General features: G+C 33.9%; 1 protein-coding gene across 4 annotated transcripts in view; it reads right to left on the bottom strand.

The window, feature by feature from the left end:
• Positions 1–26,316, bottom strand: part of LOC135839787 (collagen alpha-1(XVIII) chain-like) — a 318,681-nt gene that overhangs the window by 130,854 nt on the left and 161,511 nt on the right. For all 4 annotated transcript variants that reach the window (XM_065355987.1, XM_065355989.1, XM_065355988.1 and 1 more), the window contains exon 5: positions 1,548–1,616. In XM_065355987.1, coding sequence (XP_065212059.1) covers positions 1,548–1,616 — 69 coding nt within the window. The remainder of the gene's footprint in view (positions 1–1,547; positions 1,617–26,316) is intronic.

Raw genomic sequence — 26,316 nt, 5'->3', positions numbered from 1 at the left:
TCATCGCATTCAAATAGACGATGATATTCGGTTAATTGGTCACGAATCACGAAAAAAATCTATAGATGTTTCCATACTTCTTCTTTAATTGTTATTCGAATGATCGTTCATTTCGTTTTAAGCGATTAAACGCTCTCTCTAATTACCGCCTCCTCCACCTCATCCCATACATTCAACTAGAAGATGACCACGGCCACGTGCGTTTCAAGTTCAATACGAAAACATCATTTCCTCGGTTCTCTCCACCCACATTTTTTTCCATTTTATTTACTTGATTATTGAAAGATTACTTCCTAAATCCCTTGTAACCAAATTTTAGGCCCTAAAGCTCATTTTTGGATACAACTTTGAAAAATTAAAAAAAAAACTCAAAATTTTTTTTGGTGATTTTTCTCTAAAAAACTGAATTAATTGTAAATAATTTGTTTAATTTGACTCCCATCGCCATCAAAAATTAAATTTGACTAGTTTTGGGTCATTCTGGAGCCTTCAAGTGATTTTTCAATTTTCTCCAGAATTTTCAAATCGCTCCCAAGGGGCTAAAAATGAACGTTAGAACCTAAAACTTGATGGATACCCTTTCATCAGGCGATATCTGAACAAAAAAACTTCTCAAAAAACTTCTCTGAAAATTTGATTTTTTTCAAATTTTTTGGAATTTGAAAATTGGACAAAAATTTACTTTTGAACTGGCACTACTGAAAGTTCTCAGTAACCACCGAAAACGGTCGAGAGGATGCCCAATAAGTACTGACCAAAGTTACGGATTTCGAAGGCAATTTTTGGCTTCCTCAAAGCAATTTGAAATTTCTGGAGAAATTTTAAAAATTGTTGGAGGCTTCAGAAAGGTCTAAAACTAGTAGATGTGGATGTTTGTGGAAGTTGAATTGATAAAATTATTTGTATTCGTTCAGTTTGCTCAAAAAAATTTATACTTTGTAAAAAGGTTTGAAAATAGGGCTTGAAACAGTTTTTTTGAATTTTTAAAATTTTTATTTGCCAAAAAAATGAACTTTAGGACCTAAAATCTTGGTTGAAGGGTTTTCGGATAAGTTCTTTCGTCAAAATTTTCTGTTATAGGAACTCGAAAAAAAAAATCATACTGGAAAAATATTTTTAAATTTAATTTTTAAACACCCAGAAATATTCATAAATTTTTTTAAAAATTATAATTTTTCAGAAAATCTTCACTTTGTAATTTTTTTCTTCATTTAGAAATTCATCGTTCACAATTATGTAGATATTTCACTTTTATAAATAAATAAAAAAAAAAAAAAAAATACGATTTGAAAAACATTCCATCTAATTTTTCAAAACGTGATACCGAAACTCACATTAGTGAGTAAAAAATCCTCTCGATTTAGATTACCCCTCACATAATTCACGACATTCAAGTCTTAGGTAGGTAAATCTTTACTTCCTTATCAGTCCACCCTTCTACAACCCTAACGAAATATTCTATCACTAAACAGCTAAAGCTATTATACATAAATATGTAGTAAGTAGGTAGGTAGCTAATGTATAAAAAATGTAAAAAAATTTCTTACCTGAAAATTATCACATTGGTATTCGGCGTACGAAGCCGCATCGAAGAGTTTAACTTCTTGCAACGAACCCTTGAAACAAGACAAAGCGAATAAAATAATGAAAAATAAATCCATACTACAAAGTGCTATCATCGACGGTAATGACTGAACATTTCGATATTATCGCAGCTTAAACAACGAAACGATGAAGACGAGACTCTAATAATTGCAGACGTAGGTAAAAACATAGTCTATTAGGTAATAGTATTAACGGTACATGACATTTTATCGATTAAATGCCACCACTTATCATCATCATCGTCATCATCGACTTTTCTATCAATTCTACGAACCAATAAAATAATATGATTCGATTTTCACCATGTTCGCGAAAAACAAAAAAAATCACCACTAAGTATTCGTAGTATTTCGCTGCTACAGCTACGTAATCGTACACGACGATAATAAAATTCGAGAGGCATATCACACACACGAAGAAGCAGCGTAGAACATTACGATGATAATTGCACCATGCGACTGACTAGAGTTGCCAGCATCAAACCGACCGGATCAACACGTCGGCCACTAATCATACGTGATAAATTAAAATCCACTTAGAAGCGTCTCAAACAATGCCTTTTGAAAAAATCTCGCGCTCGTGTTCTTTTTCCTTGTAATTTTTGTCTTTAGCGTAAGAAATTATAATAAGTGTATTCGATGTGGGAGAAGGGGTGAGAGGGGGTGATGTGGTTGTAGTCTCTACGTAGGTAGATTTTTCGATCAGCATAACCATACCTAGGAGTAGGTACATAAAACCAGTAGAGAGAGTAACATTATTATGCAGGGTGTGCATCGTGTATTAGGGTGGTCTTCGATTACATGTTTAATGATTTTTTTTCAATTCACTTCTCCCTTATTCTCAGCCTAATTGTCACCCCTTCATGTGCAAAAACCCGTAGAACGTTTGCTAGGAAAATTTCACGATTGAATTTTAATATTTTGAAAAAAATTGTAGGTGCCTGAGATCATATTTGCATGAAATTTGTTATTACAGACACCAAAAATTTGTATTCGTGACCTCCCAATTACACTCGAGACTTTTCTAGATGTCTTCAAGTGTGGTCCTCAAAAGTCAAAAGTGACTTTCGCGAAATGCTTAAAAATAAATCTTCATAAAAACTCCTACCCTTACGTAGAATTCTAGAAAACTGAAAAAACTCTAAATTTTAATTACTTACTCTCGATGGCCTCCCTTTCCAAGAGGTTCGACTAGTATACGATTTTCAAAACATGAAAAATCAAAATTAATGAATTTTAAAAATTTGGAAATCTTAATTTGGGCTGGTTGCTCACTTCAATTTGGACATTTTTGGCAAGAATCTATCCAATATTTTAGATAATTTTTAAAACAAAATTCCAGTCTCCTACATTTTCTATTGCTCGTTTTTTTTTTTTCAAAAAAATCTTGAAAGCTTTTCAATTTTTTATAATTTTTTTCAGGTCTTCAGAGTAGGTATATGGGTGGCCCGAATTTCAAGTACACTATTCCAATTTTGAAAATAAAAAGTCAAAAGCACGAGGGCGTCGAGGGCCAATTTCAACCCCTTGACAAACATGTGAGTTGAAAATGGTGAAATAGAATTTTAGGGCTCTCAAAATCGTACAAAAGTTTACTCTTAAAAAGCTTATTACCTAAAATCAGTTTTTATTTCAATGTAAAAATTCCCAAAAACGGTTCAAATAGATTTTTAAAGCTTTTTTCTTCTTTATCTAGACAAAAAATTATAACAGTTTTGAAAAAAAAACGATCATTTTTAAACTCTAGACCTCTTATTATAAGAAAATAGCTAAGTAGGTATACATCAGAAATTGAATAAAATACCTAATAGAGAATATAATTGCATGAAAGTTTATGTCACCTTTAAACATAAGTAGGCACTCATTTTGAAATGAACCATACTGGAGGGGAGAGCTGGAGAAGGTCGAATTTTTTGAAATTTTTGCAACCATTAGGTATTTTGAATATTCTTAAATTTTTTGTGTTCATTAATTTTTTTGAAGCTTGAAAATTCTCAAAATGTCCTCAATAAAAATTCACCTCATCATGAAATTTGTGGTCATCAAATGGTGAAAAATAATAAACATAATATTATGTAGGTTGATTAAAAATAGAGAAAAATCCAATCAAACATTTTGCAAAAATCAAGAGGAAAAAAGGCAAAATTATTTTTTCAAACTTTTAAAAAAAAATAAAGTTTTTGAAGAAAAAAACGAAAATCAGGTTTTTAAAAATATGCTTGATATAAGTAATAACATTATCATCACGTATAGAAAAACTGTCATGAAGCTGCAGTCGACTCGACCACAGCAAAAAAAATAAACAGTCCAAATTCAGCGTTTTTGACTTTTTGGAGGAAATCGAACAACTTGAAAATTTTAGATACTCGTAGACTGGCATGATCGAAATTTTACAAAAAATTGCACCAATAAAAGTAAATTCTGGCAACATTGCAAGCTCGAATTGGTAGGTAGCCAAAATAGGTCAAACTTCAAAATACCTATTCTATCTTTTCGGCTACTCTGCCTTATTTTTGACTCAAAAACGAGTGATTTTCTGAGAAATATTTTGATTTTTACTTCTCAGCATCGAAACTCATTTTTGCTTCGAAAATTGACGATTTTCAACAAGAAATCATTTCTTTTCATGGTGTTTCAAAAATATTTCATCAATAGCTAGGTGACTTCGGAATACTTTGTCCAATCAAAATTCAAAATCAACGTTTACCAAAAATATCCATTTTTTTTAGGTTTTTGGAACCAAAAGAGTCGAAGTCCAATTGAAGAGCTCTATTCCAAAGTGGGTAAGTCATTTTTAAAAAAATGCACGTTTTACGGAGATTTTTACTTCAAAAGTGAGTTAAGTCATCGATTTTTCAAAGTGATTTTCTCAACAAGCAATTGTTCTATGTCCAAAGAAAGGAAATGTGCACCGACCTTTCGAAACAGAACAAATTTTAGCAACAAAAATTTTAAACGCATTTTTTGGTGAAAAAATGACTTAACCCACTCTGGAATAGAGTTCTTCAATTTTTTAGAAATCGAATTGACCAGAACTAAAAAAAAAATATTTTTTTGAATTTTCTTAGGAGTAACAAATAATTAATTTTTTAAAAGCCCAAAAATCGTTGAAAACGTGTTTTAATGCATCAAAAGCGAGAACTAGAACCACAAAAGACAGTTTTTAAAGTTATTTCAACCTCCCCCCCCCCCCCACAAAAAAATTCAGTAGCATCAGATAAAATTATGGCTGAACTAGTAAGCCTCTTCTGGTTCCTTCCAAGATTTTTAAAAAATGAATATTTTTGATCAGCATCGATCTCACTTTGATTGAACAAAGTTTCCAAATTCACCTAGCATGTTGATGAAAATATTTTAAAACGCTATGAAAAGAATTAAATTTTTGTTGAAAATCGTCAATTTTCGAAGTAAAAATGAGTTGCGAAGCTGAGAAGCAAAAATAAAAATGCTTTTCAGAAAATCACTTGATTTTGAGTCAAAAATGAGTCACAGCAGCCGAAAAAATGAAACATTTTGATGCATACTGAAGACTGACTCTAGATTCGTGAGTTTTAGAGCGCGTAGAATCCGAAAATATATCGTCGATTCACCCAGAAAGACCCAAAATCGAATCCAGCATGCACTCATTACCTTTAAAAGTGATTATAAGAATTTTAAAAATTACAGAACTTCTATTATTTTCAATTTTCAACGAATTTTTGAAATGGAAATCACTGCAGGGTACTTACAATTAGTGTATTGCAGAACCGAATCGATTTTTTGTAATAAAAAGTAGGCCAATATTGAGATGAAATTGTGGAATTCTTTTTTTCCCCTCGAGTTAACCTCTCCTCCACTTTAAAATCTAATGCAAATTAAATTTCAAGCCAATTTAGAGCCTCCAGCCTTAATAAATAGGTATATCTCCAGAATTCTGGAATCGCTCCAGAAAGTGTTTTACCTAATCAATTTGATTATTGTTGGAGGTTTCATATGAGGTTGAAATTTGTTGCAATCAATTCAGAGGGTCAACTTCAAGGAGTTAAAGAAATTTTCTAGGAAGTAATTTTTTTTGAAAAATAAACGATTTTGGATTTTTTTCAACGTGAGATTGTTGTAGAAAGTCAACTTTTACGGAATAAGTACATTGAACGAGCACAAAATTAGTGGCAATCGATTGAGGGGTGGAGGGAAGAGGATACACTTTACAGAAGAAGTCGATTTTTATATTTTCAGCTATTTTTTCGCCAGTTTCAAAAAAATTGATTGCTTCATATTTTTTTTAAAAAAATTTTGCCAGTTTAGAAATTTCATTAAAAAATCAAAAAACCAACTTCAGAACTTCTAAATTTGGTTCTGAGTTGAGAGTGGTCCTAAACTCTTTCAGAGAGCTAAATTTTAGTTCAATTTGCAGACGACAGATTGTAATGATTCCTTTGTAATAAAGTTGTGTTGTCCTCGAATAATTTTGTTCCCAAATTCAACTCATTTTGTGAGAGAAATCTTCAAAATATGTTCGTAGGTACCTAGGTGTAGGTATATGAAACTGAGAAAAATCCACACATTTCGTAAGTAGGTAGTGCCTATCTAAAAAGGGTACGTCACGTGTAATTCTTGAAAAAGAGAAAAAAAATGTATTCTAAATAATCATACAGCTGCAATAATAATAAAATAAGCCGGCACTGAATTGAATTTTATATGTGGCTGTATTATAGAGAAATGCTAGCAGGATAAAAACACCAACAAACAGCAACACCATGATACCCTTTCGATACCACACGTACATAACTATATAGTCATTGCAGGTTACCTTTTTTAATACCTACACATTTTCCATAGTTCGTTACCCAGTAAGTAATACTCGTAAAGTGAAGAAAAATTACGCGTATCTAAGCAGAAACACCTAACCTAGCAACATTCGCATTCAATGATACGAGAAGACCATCATACTACGTATAAGCATATAGCACACACTATATAAAGTCTATAAAAGCTCTTCACACCACATATATGGAAGGCGAAGCACACGCATAGACAACCAGCCGAAATATAAGGGTAGGTATATAAGTACACAACCTACCTACACGTTACATGAAAAAAAAAGAAGAAACCTTAATCGTATCGAGTTCTGCGTAACAAGAAGCAATTATCTAATGGAAAATGATGCATAAAAAGTGCAAATTGAAAATCATCTTCAAGTTATAATAAACTAAAGTACATAGTGTATAACAGCAGCATCCAGCCAACCACATATACATACATAACGATACTGTGAGATGAGAACCGCGTAGAACAGAAGTAGTCGAGTACCTATCTAAACCTATTCCTAAGTGTAACGTGGTGCATTAAGATTCGAGATTACATATTTCAGCGATATTTACACGCCACACCACGTTAAACGATCCAGCGAGAGGGATATAGATGGGGTAAGACAAGCAGCGAATTTCCAAAGGGGTTAACGGTGGTTTTATTTCTGGTCGATGGGTGTGATACGATGTGTATCCAATAAATTAACCTTTACAGCGTAATCAATTGAATTAATCACTCCTTTTGTGTTCGTCATTAATTAAAACATTTTATACATATTCGTGTGTAGAAAATTCCCTTCTGCGTACTCGCAAACACTTTGTCGGCGCGATGGAAAAAAATTAACACTACGTAGGCATATGTGCGATACTACACACCAAGTTGGCAAGTTAGCTAAGGTACCTAGGTAGATTTTTGATCCTTTGCGAAAAATAACCTTTCTGATTAGAGATTATCATTTCAGGTTCAGCTGTAGCAGGCGTAATATTCCATCCTTTTGTTTTCGAGCTATTGAAAATTCTCGTATTAAAAAAAAAATGAATTTTTAACGCGAAATTTTATATCTATCATGTGTTGTAGGTTGTTGGGTGCTATTGGGTCTGGAAATTTTCAACGAAAAATTTAGCAATTTGTTTTTTTATTTTTAAGTGGGCATTTTTTGTTTTTTTTTTTTGTGTAACTAGGACTCTGGAGAAAACAGTAAAATAGGTGTAATAATATTCGTGGAGAAAGAGATGAAAGATGGGTAACTTGGGTTGAAGGTATAGTAGGCTGAATCTATTCATTTTCAAACCTACACAGCATACTTACCTACATTATATGAAAATTTTTGCCTTCAGCGTCAATGCTTCTTTATTATTAAAATTACGAGACGTTTTCAAAATTTGTTGAAAATTTTATATTGCTGCGATATATACCTATATGTATCTTGCAGCAACTTACGAGTACAGTTTCTTCAAATAAAGGAGCATCCCTCTTCTTAATTTTGAAGATTTCAAATTAGAATTGTGGCTTCAAGAATAAGGATGATCGTTTTTCACTTTTTCCCTGTCGCACACATACAAAAAAAAACAATGCAAGATGATCGAGATGTTTTACATAAATTTAGAACTCTCTTTGATTAATTAAAACGAGGAAGTCTTTTAAACTGACACATTCCAATTAACCAAACCAAACCAAACCATGCTACGATAGAAAAAACACTGATGCATTATGCGTGAGAAGATCGTCTTTTCGTCAAATTATTCCAATATATGTAGGTAAATCTTTTACGAACGAAATGAACGAATAGATTCACTTCTTCAACTTCTTGTGAACCATTTGTATAGAAACTGATCCGTCTATACAAGCGAAGCGAATCGAATCAAATCATTTACGAACGATTGGTGATTGAATAAATTGGTTGATTTATTAGTGAATCATTCGCAAACGTATCACGTAATTTAGTCTTCTAAACACGTCCCGTGTTTTTTTAATTGAATAATTTTTGGCGAATCATTCGCGAACTGATTGAATATTTTTTGGTGAATCATTCGTGAACGAATTGATTTGTATAAGTGACTCCTTCGCGAACGAATTAATTCATAAATTAATGATATCGTTCACAAATGATTCGCTAAATATGAATCTATTCGTGAATCTGAAAATTCCGTAACTAAAATTTCAGCTGCAAATAAAGTTAATTTTTTGAATTTTTGGCGAACTTTTAAAAATCCAAAATTGGCCATTTTTGACGATTTATGTTTTTTTTCAAAAAGTGTATCTATAAATTATTGTTTTCATTTAGTTAAAAGGATGAAAATTGGCTTTGAAAATAATATTGATTTTTGGGCCATTCAGGTCGAGCTTCGACTTTTCCAAAATTTTTGAATTTTTCCAAAAAGGAGAAAATTTATTCAGGCAGTTGAAAACCGAGTTGTGGCTCATTCTTGACAGGGGGAGGGGTCATTTCGGCTGTATTTTTTTGACAAACATAATTAATTAGGTTGAAAATGAATTCATAAAAATCAATATAATTTTATTCGCAGAGAAAATGGCTGCATGTTTGTCTAAAAACCTGAACTTCCGCATCGGATGTCACCATTTCGAGCCATATTTCAGGAGCTTCCAGCGCTTTTTCAATTTTTTTAATGAAAGTTTTTTCTTCAGACAAAAACCAGGTTCGAAATCACTGAAAAAATAAGTAGGTAACCAAAAGTTACATCGAAATTGAAAGCTGATATGTTTTCAGTTATTGTATTTTAGCTTTTGAATTTTGGATTCATTTCCTTTCCTTTTCACAATCATTCGTATTTTTGACAGATCGCTAAATAAGAGATCAATCAAAATTCAAAATTGATGCTGTGGTTTACGACTGATTTATTGAAACGAGTTCTCATCAATTCTGAAGAGCTGATTTTCGGGATTATGATCGAAGAATGACATTTTTCGAGTGTAGTGAAGAGATAAATTAAGAATTATTGGGATAAATTATTGTTTTTGTTTTACATTGATATTTTAGATACTTGTTAAGAAAATTGACTCATTTATTATCAAATTAAACATCATGTCCAAATTCTATCTATGTACGTCCTATACCTACGGATAACACCTCGCAGAAATTTTTGGTAGGTACTTATTTCATCATCTGTCATCCTCCACAAATTCATTCAAATTCATTAGGTGAAAAAATTGGAAACCGATTACATATCAAATTTATTACCATTTCGTTGAATTTTTCGCATAAATGCTCGACTACAAGATAGAAGAACATTCAATTATAAGCTCATTTCCATCGAGAATTCAATATAAATAAAGCAATCCACCCTCGCAACAATTTGTTGGTTTTACAAAGTACCACGAAGTAGGCGCTTACCAATCACTATATTCGCCTTATCAGCTGAGATAAGTACACCTTTAAGTAGGTACGATATGCTAAAAAAAAAGCCAAGAAATCCGGCACCATTTAAGCTTCGCCATTTCGCGAGAAAATAAGTAATAAATAAAAGCCTCGACGAAATCAACTTAGCACCATAAAAACCTACAGTATATTTAAAATTAACGGTTTTTTTGGCTCGATCCCAAAGCATAATATTTTTTTCCACTATGAAATTTTAACTAAGGTGAATTACTCGAGACTTAATGGCGAACGATTATGGTATAACTCGCGCGAATTTTCTCAATGCTTCACAGAGAGTAAGTAAGTTAAGAGGAAGAGTAAGAGAGATGGAACGATGAGTACCTACAAAGAAAAACATAAACTTCTCTCCGCCTGCGAAAGGCAGAAGCAGCAAACTGTATACAATACGGTGCTTGATTCACGTTTTACCTCGCAGGCACTTGTAGTTGTACCTCTATAAGCAGTAACACGAAAGCACGAAGCATCTTCATCTCTCTATACACCAGAATTATTGTTTTGTGAAACGTAGGTACTGCACGGTACATTTACAACGCCGCCAACTCAATCGAAATTGTTTAATTGGAAGTTAATTAAATTTCAACTCGAGGCTACGAGTTAACTCGAATTAAGCCTGTCGAAATGGCGAAAATTTTTTTCCCCCAGTTTTCTTTATTTTAACTTTATCTCAATATCTGAACTATGATGTTGGAGCTGCTGAGCTGCAACTTTTTCTCTCCCTTCAACAAGTGAAGAGAACATTTATGGATAACACAGGCTTCGGTCCAGTCCTTTAAACTGAAATGCACAACCTTTAGTTCTCCACCCCCTCCCTCTATCCTCGCAATGCAGATTGCAGAAGAGAGTGAAATTTAATGTAACATACAAATATGATAAAATAGACGTGAAGAGAAGGAAATTGAATAGAAAGTCCTCAGAAATGAAGGGCCTTACAAGAGAGCCTTTTGAACTGACACCTTCTGATTTGAACGAAACCAAGCCAGAAAAAAAGAATAGGTAAACTTAACACTCCTGTAACCAAAATTTTAGGGTGAAAAATTCATTTTCAGATTTTTGGCGAGTTTTCGAAAATTTGAAAACTTTAAAAAACCTGTTTTTATTACAATTTTCCAATTTTTTCATAAAAAAATTAAATAATCTGTAAACATTTTTCAACATTTTTTCTATTTTGAAGTCTTGCAGGAGAGGGGGCTTGGCATTGATGTAGAAATGTTAGCTTTTTCCAACGTTTTCTTTAGGTTTTTAGTTATACGTTTTTGTTAGGTTCAGAAAATTTGACCCAAACTATTCTTGTTGGGGTGTTTCTGTTTACATCGAAAAAAAAAAAAGGATAAATCAAAAGGCCATTTGGAAAACGGTTGCTGTTCAATTGAATTTTCTGCTTGGTATTTTTGGAAAAAATCCAACTTAAAAAAACATCTTGCGCAGTTCGCAATATTAACCGTCTTTGCTACAAAAATTTACCAATTTACCAAAAATAACCCCAGCAATTTATAACATTTACCTCAGTATATAATTTACCAGACATTACCTCAAAATTGACCAATTTACCAAAATTTACCAATTTACCAAAATTTACCGATTTACCGATTTACCAAAATTTACCAAAATTTACCAATATACCAAAATTTACCAATTTACTAAAATTCACCAATTTGCCAAAATTTACCAATATACCAAAATTTACCAATTTACCAAAATTTACCAATATTACAAAATTTACCAATTTACCAATTTACCAACATTTACCAATTTACCAAAAATTACCCCAGTAATTTACCAACATTTTCAACCAACTTTATTGAAAAACTGAAGATTACCCCAGCAATTTACGAAAATTTACCAATTGGAATACCAATTTACCAAAAATTACGCCATTAATTTACCAAAACAAAAATTACCCAAGCAATTTACCAAAATTATCGACCAACTTTAATTACGAGTAATTCACCAAAAATAACTAATCATTTTATTTACTAAAAATTAGATACTATTAATTCACCAAAAAAAAATTATCAAAAGTTACTGGCTATTTACCAAAAACTTGATGTTTTTTGTTGAAACAAAAATTACACTAGAAATTTTTGAAAAATTTTGATTGTTTGTAGCAAAAAAATTTTGGACGAATAAAATTAACAAAAAAATCGACAAAAAAATTTCGCCTCTTGACTCGCGCGGGATTAAAATAAATAAATAATGAGTTTAAAAAAAGGACGAAAATTATTCCTGAAAAATCCTCTTGAAGCAAATTCCATCATTTTAGGCAATTATGGAGTCTCCAGCGCAATTCTGATTTCTCCAAAAGTGATTTTATCCACATCTGAGCTGGTTACAAAAGGAATATCTCGAGATTGTTTGTTTGACTGCAATATTTATGAGGAAAAAAAATGTCAAAAAATAAAATGACTTTTAAGAGATTTCCATGCGAGTTTGTAAATAGTAAACTGTCAAAATTATCGTCAATTTTGGGTTTTCAAAAATTCGTCAAAAATCAGCCTGGGAAGGTGAAATTTTGGCTATGGATGTTTCAGACTTGGTATGCTGGTTTCAAAAACCACAATCCTGTTCAAATCAGAAGATATCTGGAGGAGCTCGAGAGGTTCTCTTGCAAGTTTTGTGAACTGCCAAAGTGCAGGTCGATTTAGGGTTTTCAAAAATTCGACTAAAATCTAAAAATCGATTTGGGGAGCAGAAATTTTGATTATGGAAATTTCAGATCATGCCCTTCAAATAGAAGACACTTCAAGAGGTTGTTCTCTGCTGAGTCGTGAAATGCCAAAAGTAGGTAATTTAAATATTGTTTCGAAAATGTTTAAAAGAATCAACAAGTCGCCTGAGGCTCAAAAAAAAAAAAAACTGTGAGAAAGTTCAGATTTTGACAATACCTGTATTTTCAATATGTATTTACTTAAATTCTTCATAAGGCCAGAATTTTTTCAATCTTTGTAAACGAGGAAGTTCTTTGGCAAGCTTACAGGGCTCTGGTGAGATGAATAGATCTCTTTGTCGGAGATATCTGTGCCCTATTTTTTTGTAAATAGTGAGTGCATGAACACGATAATAAGAAAGTATCATTTTCAATCCCTTTATTTACTTATGCAAATAGCCTACCAACGTGTAACTTTACACATGTAAAGCACAGTAGATTACATCACATTCATTCATTCATTCATAAATTCAACTACATAGGTAACTTGTTCCTCATGATATCCAAACAGTACCTGTCTGCTCTGAGGTCTAAGATATGTAAACTGTACCCAAAAATTCTATTCTCAAATGCACGAGTCTCCCTATAGAGATAGACCCAGGTACAAGATCTTTTCTGCGCTCTTATCGTTAAAAAAATACCGAATTACTCATTACCTTTCAAAAAGAATACCATTGTAGTTTCCTTGACAGATATTCTTCACTTTTCCCCCTCTTTACAGTCCTGCCATGTACCATGAACCGAAATTCACACGTTATATGTACCTTTTGAAATACAGTATAGATCAAGATCTAACGTTTATCATCTGTCATGCAACATTCCCTTCTCTCTTCACCTACCCTTTTATTCACTTCCTGTCTAAATTATCACTTTAATTGATATCATTCTCTTATTATGTATTTCCTATTTTTCTACATACCTAAGATGACTAGACGTTCTGAAAAAGTTGATACGTACCTACTTTACTTATCTACAAAAAGATACTTGGAATTTCTTATGTAGCGATAAGTACTCCTCGTATTTCGCAAGATAAGCAATTTCGACGCATAAATATTGTAAGTTATCGTAAAAACCAATTTTTCAAAATATAAACGGGTTTTCTCATTTGGACAATGATTCATCGGAAATCTTTATCTGCTTTAGTTCTTCGCATAAGTGAAAAAATTCGGTTCAATTGATCCATATAATAGATAGGTAGAGGTAATACCAACGTACGTAGGATTTTCCTACATTTATTTGAAATTACACAATCTCACATTCATACGAAAAATATACACATTATACTAGGGCTGTATTAGTGTACACGTTCGCACATAGTTGCGATAAAAGTGTGAAAAAAATTCACGGTTTAGATTTATTACCTGTTGGTGCGATGAACTTGATGTTTTGACAAGGCGAATGGTGCTTTTTTTTCTCTCTAAACGAGCGTAATTTATTGTGCATGTGCCTCGTTTTCGCTCTATGTGTAGGTAGCTGGTAGGTAGGTAATATGTACACAGCCTCATCGCGCACCGATATACCGTCTACTCTACACAGATTCGAAATACCGACGTGGAAAAAAATTTTCACGTTATGCTTCGTACATATTTATTTAAAATAATGAAGATTTTTTTTTCACTCTCTCCCTCTCTCCCTCTCAGTAATATTTCCTGGTACATACATTGCTGTTATGGTGGTGTTTTACTCGTAGTACTATAGGTATGTTGCACTAGTAGCATAATTCTCTGATTACGTACAAGTATACCAGAGTACAAGACTATCTCGTATTAGAAGCAGAAGGCGCCTAGTTGGTGGCCTAATTAAATTAATTTTCTATACGGGGGGCAATTAGCTAACAAAGTATGTAGTGATAAAGATCAACAATGTCGCTAAGCTACTTTTCGAATGTTTTTTTTTCCTCTCCGTATAGTCTGGTTGAATTAAATTTTTTTTGATTGAATTACTCGACATCGTCGACGGCTCGACAAGACTTTGCCCTTTGAAATTCTCGTGTATTTTCTTCTTTATTTTTTTACCACGGATCGCCGCGTTTACGTTTGGGTGTGTTTTTTTTACTCTTGCATGCCGCTGCCGCGTTATTCTTAAATCCGGATTAGATATTTAGTCGAAAGAAATCATACACGAGGGAAAGGATTAGATGAACATGGCATCTCGCTTACGGAGATCTTATTTCTTTTTTTTCCTTTTTCAAACTACCGTCTGTCTTGTAATGGCTCGAATTACACTAACTAGATTTTTTGTACCCTGGATATGGATAAATAAGATGTACCATTGTAAAAGGCAGGTACTTATGGGTAGCGTGGTGAAGATGAGAGATGAAATGCAACCGGGTATGTTGATACGTGCTTTCGTATAGAGAAGGCAAATTGACTTCATAAATATTTTGTAGTATAAGCAGGGCCATCCAGAGCCAATGTAGGCCAGGGGCAAATATAATTTGGAAAAAAGTGTAGTTTTTTGGCAGTATTTTTTTGAATTCTTCGAATAGTAGCCACGAGATTGAAGATGGAGGAGAAGTGATGAGGATATTTGCCATTTTGATTTACAGGTCAGCCGAAATCGCAGAGTTTGCGTTCCAACACAGGACTTGCAAGAAATTGTTTAAACCGTACAAAGATGGATCGAAAGAGCAGGCAAAAATTTATCACATGTCAAAATTTCAAGTGCTAAAGTACCTTTTTCAATTTTTGGCGAATTTTCAAAAATCAAATTTTGGCCAAAATATGAGAAAAAATCAAAATTTTACCTAATTGACCTAGAAAGCTGGAATTTTGAATATACCCTATTTTCGACCTGCCAAATCGATTGGAAACCGTTTCAAACCGTTTTGAGCAGTTCTGGAGCCTCCAGCAGATTTTTGAAACTCGAAATTCTCACAAAATTTCATCAAATGGAGTTGGAAAGCCGCAATTAATTCTGCAACCTAATTTCAATACTCTATGAAGTCGACTCCAGGTAAATTTCAAGTCGTTTTGGAGACCCGAGCAATTTTTTAAAAATTACTGGAGCCTTTAGTAGATTTTTAAAACTCGAAATTCCCACAAAATTTCATCAAAAATGGAGTTGGAAAGCCGAAATTAATTCTGCAAACTAATTTCAATACTCTATGAAGTCGACCGCAGATGAATTTCAAGCCGTTCTGGAGTCTCCAGCGATTTTTTAAATTCCCACAAAATGTCATCAAATGGGGTTAGCAAACCGAACGAAATTTACTCTGCAAACTAATTTCAATGCAATAATATGAAGTCGACTGCATGGTAGTTTCAAGTGGTTTTGAAGGTTCCAGCTACTTTTTGGAAATTTCAGTTCTGCTAAAAACGCCATGAAACCTTTCAAAAAGTCACTGGAGGCTCCAAAATTACTTGAACTCACCTGAAGTGGTCTTCAGAGAGGGTTAAAAATCTTGCCAAATTGACCTACAAAGCTGAAATTTGGATTACACCCTATTTTAGACCTGCCAAATCGATTGGAAACTGTTGCAGACCATTTAGGGTAGTTCTGGAGCCTCCAGCAGATTTTTAAAACTCGAAATTCCCACAAAATTTCATCAAATGGAGTTTTTTTTTTTTGGAAAGCCGAAATTCATTCTACAAACTAATTTCAATACGCTACGAAGTCAACTACAGGGGGATTTCAAGTCATTTTGGAGTTTCCAGCGACTTTTCAGAAATTACTGAAGCCTCAAGTCGAGTTTTTGACACTTGAAATTTTCACAAAGTTTCATCAAATGGAGATGGAAAGCCAAAATTGACTCTGCACTCCAATTTTAGCACTTTCTGAAGACAACATCTAATCAGGTGAAATCAAGTCAGAAGCCTCCAGCGACTTTTTGAAAATTCCTGGAGCCTCCAGTAGATTTCTGAAACTAGAAATTTTCACAAAATTTCATCAAATGGGGATGGAAATTAAGCCAAAATTTACTCTGCACTTCAATATTAGCACTTTCTGAAGACGACATCAGGTGAAATCAAGTCATTTTGAAGCCTCCAGCAACTTTTTGAAAATTTCTGGAGCCTCCAGTAGATTTCTGAAACTAGAAATTTTCACAAAATTTCATCAAATGGAGATGGAAATTAAGCCAAAATTCACTCTGCACTCCAATATTAGCACTTTCTGAAGACGACATCAGGTGAAATCAAGTCATTTTGAAGCCTCCAGCGACTTTTTGAAAGTTCCTGGAGCCTCCAGTGGATTTCTGAAACTTGAAATTTTTATAAAATTTCATCAAATGCAGTTGGAAGGCCGAGCTTTACTCTGCAAATTAATTTGAATATGCTATGAAGACGACTGCAGGTGGATTTCAAATGGTTTTGGAGCTTCCATCGACTTTTCAGAAATTACTGGAGCCTCAAGTCGAGTTTTTGAAACTTGAAATTTCAACAAAATGTCATCAAATGGAGTTGAAAAGCTGCCTACTACTTATACCACCAAAGCTCCAAAGTCTTAGGCTGTTTAGTTTTAAATTCTTGTCTTAATCGCAAAAATTGTAAATAAGGTCGAATACACCGTCTTAAGATGCATAGTAAATTTCGGTTTTATAACTCCATTTGATGAAATTTTATAAAAATTGCAAGTTTCAGAAATCTACTGGAGGCTTCAAAATGACTTGAACCCACCTGAAGTCGTCTTCAGGAAGTGCTAAAATTGGAGTGCAGAGTAAATTTTGGCTTTTCATCCCCATTTGATGAAATTTTGTGAAAATTTCTAGTTTTAGAAATCTACTGGAGGCTCCAGTAATTTTCAAAAAGTTGCTAGAGACTCCAAAACGACTTGAAATCCACCTGCAGTCGACTTCGTAGAGTTTTGAAATCAATTTTCAGAATGAACTTCGGCTTTCCAACTCCATTGATGAAATGTGAGAATTTCGAGTTTCAAAAATCTGCTAATAGAAGCTCCAGAACTACCCTAAACAGTCTGAAACAGTTTCCAATCGATTTGACAGGACGAAAATAGGATGTAAACCAAATTCCAGCTTTCTATGGTAATTTGGCGAGATTTTGATTTTTCCCCTCATTTTTGCCCTAACTTAAATTTGATTTTCATGAAATTCACCAAAAATCGAAAAATGCACTTTAGCACTTGAAATTTTCATAGGCGAAGATCCCAATGTGCCCCCCTCTCCCCTCACCGATTATGATGCAAGACCAGTTTGTCCCTTCAATTTTGAGGTAGGCAACATCTTCATCTGGGTAAAATTTTCCTCAAGTTTTTGCAATATCCTAAGAAATTCTTCCCATTTTCTCCTCTACAGTTCCTAAATAGCGTGAAGATGTAATAAAATACCATATGCGATCAACAAATGACATTGATATGCATTCAAATTAGGTACCTATACAAATGTGACGAACTTGATGGTTCTTATCGGTTTACGTTATATGAAAAGAAGAGGGGAGGGGGGGGTGAAAAAAACAGGGTCAAGAAGTTGGGTATAAATTCGATATTCCAATGACTTTTCATTATCAAAACTTGACCTAATCTGTGACTATAATTTTGAAACACTAAATTAAAAACGAAATAGAAACGACGATGATTAATTTTATTCCTCTAAAAATTTGATAGGTACTTGAGCAACTCATTAGACTCTTTGGTTGAATTTTTCGTAATTTCTCGAAATTCACGTCATCTCATGGTCATTTATTAGGTACCTACCTATATGGTTATTTGTTGAAATACCACTTACAACGATTATTTTTATCAAAATATTCGTGAAAAAATCAACCCATCAAATCAAAAAACCAAACTCATCGATCTTTTTTTAAAAAAATATATGTATGTACATCCTGATGCACATTCGGTAATGCCACGAAGTAACAATACATTCACCATCCATAGTACATAGGACGGACGTTAAAACATCGTGGATCGTGTTACACACGTTCGAGATTCGGAATAAAATTAAGAATTCCATTCTACAACACATCGTCGAGTTGTGTTAAAATTACGTCGAGATACTCGGCGCACATAATAAATAGCGTAAGGAAATAATATACGGCGACATATCGTATTATTTCGATACGTATATACGGTACTGCACTGCACTATATACGTTTACTCTTGTACTGTATCTGTATCTAAAATTCCTCGGAAAATTTCAACTTTAACAGTCAACAATTGAAACACAATCTGATTTCAGTCGACGTGTACCGATGCAAGTGTATTATTAGGTTTCGCCGAAACGTTCTCTAATTTGAAACCGGTAGGGAAGCTAATGTATGCGGTGCGCGGTGCGCCGCATTTATACCGTATATACGATTAAAAGAATGCAAGCATCGTAAAACTATATCGACTATGGATTCATTCAAGACAAGCTTTGAATAAAAAAACAAAAAATACAATCGCGTGAAATTCATAAATTCTCATGATGCGTTTACCTTCCTTACGTACAAACAAGGTACCTACCTATGGTTATACCCAACTTACCTACCAGGTATGGTATACCTTTACCTACCCATACGATACACATAATAAACGATTTCGAGAATTGTCCGAATTAAACTGTACGTAGATTAAAGGCGGTGTACTCTCGTTATACGTGGAATTATACGCGCAATTACGCATTAATTTATCGAACCACTGATAAGATTTTAATTGAAACGTATAAGTCATTCGTGTTTCGGTACTTTACGGTCATTTACCAAGTTTCAACGAAAATGCTATTCTCTGTACGTATAGTTTGTTCGTTCTACGTCGTTTGTTTGTTGCGGAATTTTACGTAAAGTTGAAAGAAAATTCTCGTCTTTGAAACTATTCTCACACCGTATACAGGGTGTCCCGATTTGAATCAGCGAGTTGTGATGAGATTGCGATGCGTCAGCATGCAGCAGAGACGAAACTAAGGAGGCCTCCAAGTTGACCAATTTTGACAAAATCGGAAAATTTCAAATTTTTTCAGACTTGATAAAGCAAATAAGTATTTTACGACTTTTTTGGAATTTGATTTACCTACATTTTAGAAATCTTTCGCCCCTCCCTTCGTTCGGGCCTGTTTGCTTTCTTTCCCGATGTTGCAATTTCTAAAAAACATCATTCAAATTCTGAAATTTTGAAACCAAAAAAATCGAACTTCTCGCATGAAAAAATAAAGGTCATTTACCTATCAAAATTCGAATTTTCAAAAGCTTTTGCCCTCGTTTTGTTTGTGTCTCTTCACATAAAAAACGTTATGTTTTCATCCACCAAACGGGCTAATTTGTTTTCAACGAAAATTTGTTATAAGTTATGATAGGCTATCTTCTCCTACCTCCTTTTTTCAAAAATCATTCAAAATAATTTTTTTCAAATTTAACAGCGCCTTAGCAAACAATTATAGCCAAATAAACCTGAACAAGACGTAAAAAAAATTTTGAAATGTCAAAAAAATGCAGAATGCTCAACTCAGCTCCCCCAGATGAGAGCTCAAATTTTGAAAAATGTAAAGAATTTTGAATGCAAAAAGCATTTTTCCAATTTTTTTAAACATTTGAACTTGAAAAAAAAATGAAAAAAATTCAAACATAATTGAAAAATGTTCATACTTTTTAAACCATGAGCTCTAATACTAGAAAAGTTTGAATAGTAATCTTAAATTTTTTTTCATTTTTTGTTGAGGTCATTTGGCCATAATTTTTTTCCAACAAGGTCAGTGAAATTTTATTGTAGAAAAAAAATTGAAAAACAACCCACCAATCATACTCAAAATTTTAGCTGTCCAAATTAATTTTTCAATTTTCGACAATTTTAAAAAAAAATTTAAATTGACAATTTTCTCAAAAATGTTCATAGGTATGTATTTATGTGTGAGTAAAAATTATATTAATTACTCCTGAAACCTATTTATCGACTCCCCCAAATCAAATTTCACTATTTTTGGACATTCTGGAGCCTCCACTCCACAGAACTTTCATTTTATTCAGGATTTTAAAATTTCTCTAGAATGCGTAAAAATTGATTTTATGCAGCTAAAAATCTAGTTGTGGCTCATTCTTGACCCGTGCAAAGAGTTTGCGCACATTTGAGCCAATTTTCAGGCCATCTCGAGGGCAATTTTTTTTGTCCCGGATATTTTTTACTCTAAAGGAAAAAGTTCGAAAATCAACAATTTTAATTGAACGTGTCACTTCAAGAGGGGCATAAGTTCACTTATGTCCTTTTTGGTGCGACAACGGATTCGTGTTCCCTGAAGCCTTGGAAACATAATGAGACCCCGCCCACTTTCCAAAATGATTTTCTCCTAGAGTAATGACGTTTTAAAACCACGAAGTCCCTAAAAATCACGATGTTCGACCATTTTGACATCACCACATCGGCACCGTAGATATTTTTTTTAATTTTTGAGAAAAAATTTTGTCATTTTTTGGCGTGTGATTTTTTCGTCACAGGGCGGGTATCGAAAAAAATAACCATGACGAAAATTGTAGAGGATGAAACAACGAACATTTTCGTATAAAAATTTTCAAATTTACTTTCTATACACAGAAGTTCTGACGTCATTAATGCGAACATGTCAAAAATACAGAAAGTCACTTCAAAAAGGACATATAACTTTGAGTTTTGAAATTGCTCTGGAGAAAAGAGAAATTTATTTTGTGTGATGAGCGAGGTGTTTTCTTGTAGCGAAGACATGAAATTTTTAGAATACAAAACGTTTCCGGCTGAATTCCCAACGTAAATACGAAAAAAATTGCACTTAAAACTTCAAACGCGATTTCCCAAAATCGCCATTTTTCTCTTATGTCCTTTTTGAAGTGACACGTTCAATTCAAATTTTGCCATTTCGAGCTGTTCTGGAGCCTCCATCTCTGCAGAATTTTAAAATTTCTCTACAACGTGTGAACAGTGGACACTTCTTTGGGTAGCTGAAAATCGAGTTATGGCTCATTTTCAACTTATTCAACTAGTGCATTTTTTGATTGATAACCCACAACTCGATTTTCAGCTGCTTAAATAAACTTCTACGTTTTCTAAAGCTCGCTGGAGAAAAATATCTATCTTCGCTATAAAACTAACATTTTTTGAGAAAATTTTTTGGAAGTCTATACGACGGAATAAGGTCACTCCACTCAATTTTTCTCAAAGTGAAAAGAGTAGCTCCAAAAAATATATATATTATGTATTTTGAATTTCAGTGGGTAGAGTATGTTGTCGGGAAGCCCGCTTAGGTATCTATTGCCCCCCCGTCGATCCTCTGGGACAACTTTTTTCTTAAAGGGGGAGTCCTAAGGAACATTTCTACCCCTTGTACTCAAAAAAAAAGTGGCCTTATACTTACAAAATGGCAGCCATTTTGATTGACAGGTCAGCCGAAATCGCAGATTTTGCGTTCCAACATAGGACTTGCACAACATTTTTCAAACCGTACATAGATAGATCGAAAGATCTGGCAAAAATTTATCACCTGTCAAAATTTCAAGAGCTGAAGTGCGTTTTTAGATTTTTGGTGAATTTTTGAAAATCAAATTCAGGTCAAAAAATGTGGGGAAAAATCAAAATTTTACCAAATTGACCAAGAAAGCTGAAATTTGGGATATACCCTATTTTCGACATGCCAACTCGATTGGAAACTGTTTCACACCATTTTGAGCAGTTCTGGAGCCTTCAGCAGATTTTTGAAATATGAAATTTCCCCAAAATTTCATCAAATGGAGTTGGATAACCGAAATTTACTCTGCAAACTAATTTCAATACGCTACGAAGTCAACTGCAGGGGGATTTCAAGTCGTTTTGGAGCCTCCAGCGAATTTTTCAAAGGTCGTATGGCGTTTTTTGGAAAATTGAAATTTCCAAAAAGTAGCTGGAAGCCTCAAAACCATTTGAAACCATCATGTAGTCGACTTCATATCGCATTGAAATTAGTTTGCGAAGTAAATTTCAGCTTGCCAACTCCATTTGGTAAAATGTTGCCGGAATTTCAAGTTTCAAAAATCTGCTAGGAGGCTCCAAAATGACTTGAACCCACATGAAGTCATCCCCAGAGGGTGTTAAAATGGGAGTGTAGAGTAAATTTCAGCTTTCCATCTCCATTTTGATGAAATTTTGTAAAAATTTAAAATTTACAAAATCTACCGGAGGCTCCAGTAATTTTCAAAAAATTGCTGGAGGCTTCAAAACGACTTGAAATTCGCCTGCAGTACTTTGTAGCGCATTGAAATTAGTTTGCAGAAAAAATTTCAGCTTTCCAATTCCATTTTGATGAAATTTTGTGGGAATTTCGAGTTCTAAAAATCTGCTGGAGGCTCCAGAACTGCTCAAAATGGTTTGAAACAGTTTCCAATCAATTTGGCATGTCGAAAATAAGGTATATCCCAATTTTCAGCTTTCTTGGTCAATTTGGAAAGATTTTGATTTTTCTCCTCATTTTTAGCTTCAATGTTTTGATTTTAAAAAATTCACCAAAAATCGAAAAACGCACTTTAGCACTTGAAATTTTGACAGGTGATAAATTTATGTGTGATCTTTCTATCTACCTTTGTACGGTTTGAAAAATGTTGTGCAAGTCCTATGTTGGTACGTAAAATCTGCAATTGCGGCTGACCTGTCAATCAAAATGGCCACAATTTTGTAAGTATAGGGCCACCTTTTTTTTTTTTTTAGTACAAGGCCTAGAAATTTATTTAAACGAAAAATCAAAATCACGAGAAACAAATTGCGATTTGTAGTAGATGTTTGTGGTAACTTGAAAACGTTTCTTTGAAGTTACTTAACAGTGACAGAAATACTGATCACGCCTCCAATCGAGAGAAAAAATTTTCAACGTAAACAATCTTTTTGGCGATGGTATTCTCAAGTTTGTGTTTGCTGAAGCACGATTTGGTGAAATAAATACACTGGGAATAAATAAATGGCATCCGGGTATCGGCGAGTCTTTTGTGTAAGTATAGATCTTCGATTGAAATATATTTCGAGCAAATTGTTCGAATTTATAGAACCGAATGGTGTATTTATGTAAATGTTTGGCGTTATTTTTCACTACACGGATTGCGTAACATGGCAATTTAAATAGCCTTGAAAACGGCTACAATGCAGTTGTTGTAAAATTTAGGCCGTTACGCGTCGAATGTTTCCGTATGCTGAAGAAAAAAATTTCGAGGACATTGTACTATGTTCGTAGGTACCTTTTTCGCACTGTAATGTACTGCGTGTGTCCCCATTTGGATCGAGAATAAGGTGATTAAAGGAGATGGAAGTCGTTGCTAGATGGACGAAAAAAATGTAATTTTGTTAAAGGCTATTGTTAAGAATTTTTTTTACTAAGCTACCTATTTAAAATTGTGACAATTTTCCTCCGCTTCTGTCCCATAAAAAATACTGTTTGATGACCAAAAGAAAAAAAAATGTAATCAAATATAAGTCTTCTAAATTAAAGCACAAGTAACACTTACCGAACTCCTAGTCCTCCAAAATTGAGTAGAATTTTTTTTTAATGTTCTTGAATTGGGGAATTTTTTAGGAGGGGGAAGCAAATTTCTGAACAGCAAACAGTTTTGATAAAATTTTAAACATTTTGAATCTAGATTTGATCAGAAATTAGAATCATGACATGAAATTACAAAAAAATATGAACCTTTTCTGTCCATAAAATTTTTAACTTGAAGTGACAAAGTATGCAGAAAGAGTGAGAAATTAGAAACTTTTGATATGATTCAAGATCAGAATTGAAGAACAAGAAAATCAAAACTGAAACGGACCGATCAATACAAATTTTCAATCGATCTGTCTGCTTCAGTTTTGAGGATATCCAAAATGGGAAAAGGATTTCTTTTGTAGGAAATTGAACTTCCTACACAATGATTACCTCATTTGGGGGGGGGGAATCCTATACATATTTTGACTATTTTCTCATTTAAAAAAAGAGGGATGGAATAATTTCAGGATTCAAAACTCGATACCAAGAAGAAGATCCACTCGAACATCGAAACCAATAAATGTGGTAATTCCATGAACTGCCCTACTGCCCCTCTAATAACACCCAACTCTCAAAAATACCTATTCTTGGACGAGATGAGAAAAATGCCAGGATTACTTGTCGACCGCGTGGGGGGCATTTTCACTTTGTAACAGTGCGTTTATTACTCACTATAGTCGAGAATCGAGCCTCTAATTCCGGTTCTCGTTACGTTAATACTATTTAATTCACCACGTGTCTGGCTTGTAAAATACTAATGACGCTTTTATAGTATACGAGATGGAAAATCATTGGCTGAACAATGAAAGAGGCCAATTTAACTGACAGTTACAACGAATCAAATGATTAGTTCAAGCGAAAATTGGCTTTAACAATGCGAAATCGATGGAAGATGAACGAGGCAGCGAGAGAGCGAGAGAGAATCGAACGAGTACGGTACAACATCTATTAACCAAAGGAAACGAACACCGAGGAGAAAGTGAGGTGTGAGAGGGAGAGCCTACGCCGCGAAACAAATTACCGTCTTCCAATTAGCAGAAATAAGATTTTTAAAAAGGCTAACAATTAATAAAGATTATACGGTTTTCTGCACGTCTCTCAAAGTCAGCTCGTCGACGGCAGTCGGCACCCGAGACCTACCCGCGAGTACTTGTATATGAATACCGACAAAAGAAATAGAGGTTTTGAAATTGCATCTCTCGCTACCAGAATCTCGTATAGTTGTAAATAAAAGCTTTTCTTTTTACTATATGTACCAACCTACCTACTACGTCGACGTTTGTCATACGAAATACTACGTATACGAACATCTATGTAATGACTTTATGTACGAGGTATAGAGGGTGGAAAAAAAGGACTTTAATATGAAATTTCGTATGTGCGTACATTTTGTTAGAACCATGTCAACCCATTAGCGATAAAATTGGTATCCAAATGTACGACGAGATTTGTTATTAGGTGCAGGAGAAGGTGTTTGAGCTAAATCCGCACCAATTTCTCAGACGACAGTATGATAAACGCGAATCATTTAAGAAGAGAAAAAAAAACTCTGAGGTAAAATTTGTTGAAGCAATTTGTGACGAAGCACAAATCATACCAGGTTTTTAATACTTTGGTTGTTTTTTTTCGAATTTCGGGGGAGGTGCTTTTTTGGCTCGAATCGACGAATTGCTAACGAACAGAAAAAAAGTAAGCTCCGAGAGAGTAGGTACGTAAAAATAGGTCACAAATGAAAGAAATCAACGAAAAGAACGGGTTTCATACCCTCGCGCTGTTTTTCACCGTTCGTTGTGTGCTATTTTCAACGAGTAAATAACGTGATTTGTGAAGTTGGAAATTAATTTAAGAGTTCTGGCCGAGTTAAGGAAACGGTGTGGAATGTAAATGTTGAATCGAGTCGTCGTTTGAGTTTTTCGTTCTTTCGTTCTCTAAACCGACGTTTTTTCAGCTCTCAGTTGGTCCAGATGAGTGAACGAAGAGGCAGGGGAGACGAAGGAGATGTTGGCGAAAAGCGAAGTTGATAAAGAAAACTACTTTTTGGTGAGTAGGTAGGTAGGTAACGATGAAGGATGACGATAGAGGGTACGCTGCGGTGGTAAATACGTGGTGAATCAAATTTATCCCTATAAAATACAAACACACACGTTGCGTCAGGCACCCACATAGCCAGTAAAACGAGAAGAAACGAAGTTTAATTAAACCATCCCATTAAATAAATAGTAGATAAGTGTTGTGGAATGAGTCCTATATACCCTCTAAGTGACTGAATAGTCTGCGGCCCACCGAATCAACTGCAACAGTAAATTTAAGACCTCCTACTTTTGATTTACAATAGTGCTTTCTTATTGTACTAAAATCAACGGCTTTTAGCTCCTCGCTATCGTATACACAGCGACTCGCTTTCTCAACGTTTTCACCTAGAATTAAACAACAAAAACGAAAC

Source organism: Planococcus citri, chromosome 3 (genome assembly GCF_950023065.1).
Source record: "Planococcus citri chromosome 3, ihPlaCitr1.1, whole genome shotgun sequence".
Lineage (NCBI taxonomy): Eukaryota > Metazoa > Arthropoda > Insecta > Hemiptera > Pseudococcidae > Planococcus > Planococcus citri.
Note: the sequence above shows the minus strand (reverse complement) of the source record. Positions and strands in the feature narration are given on the sequence as shown.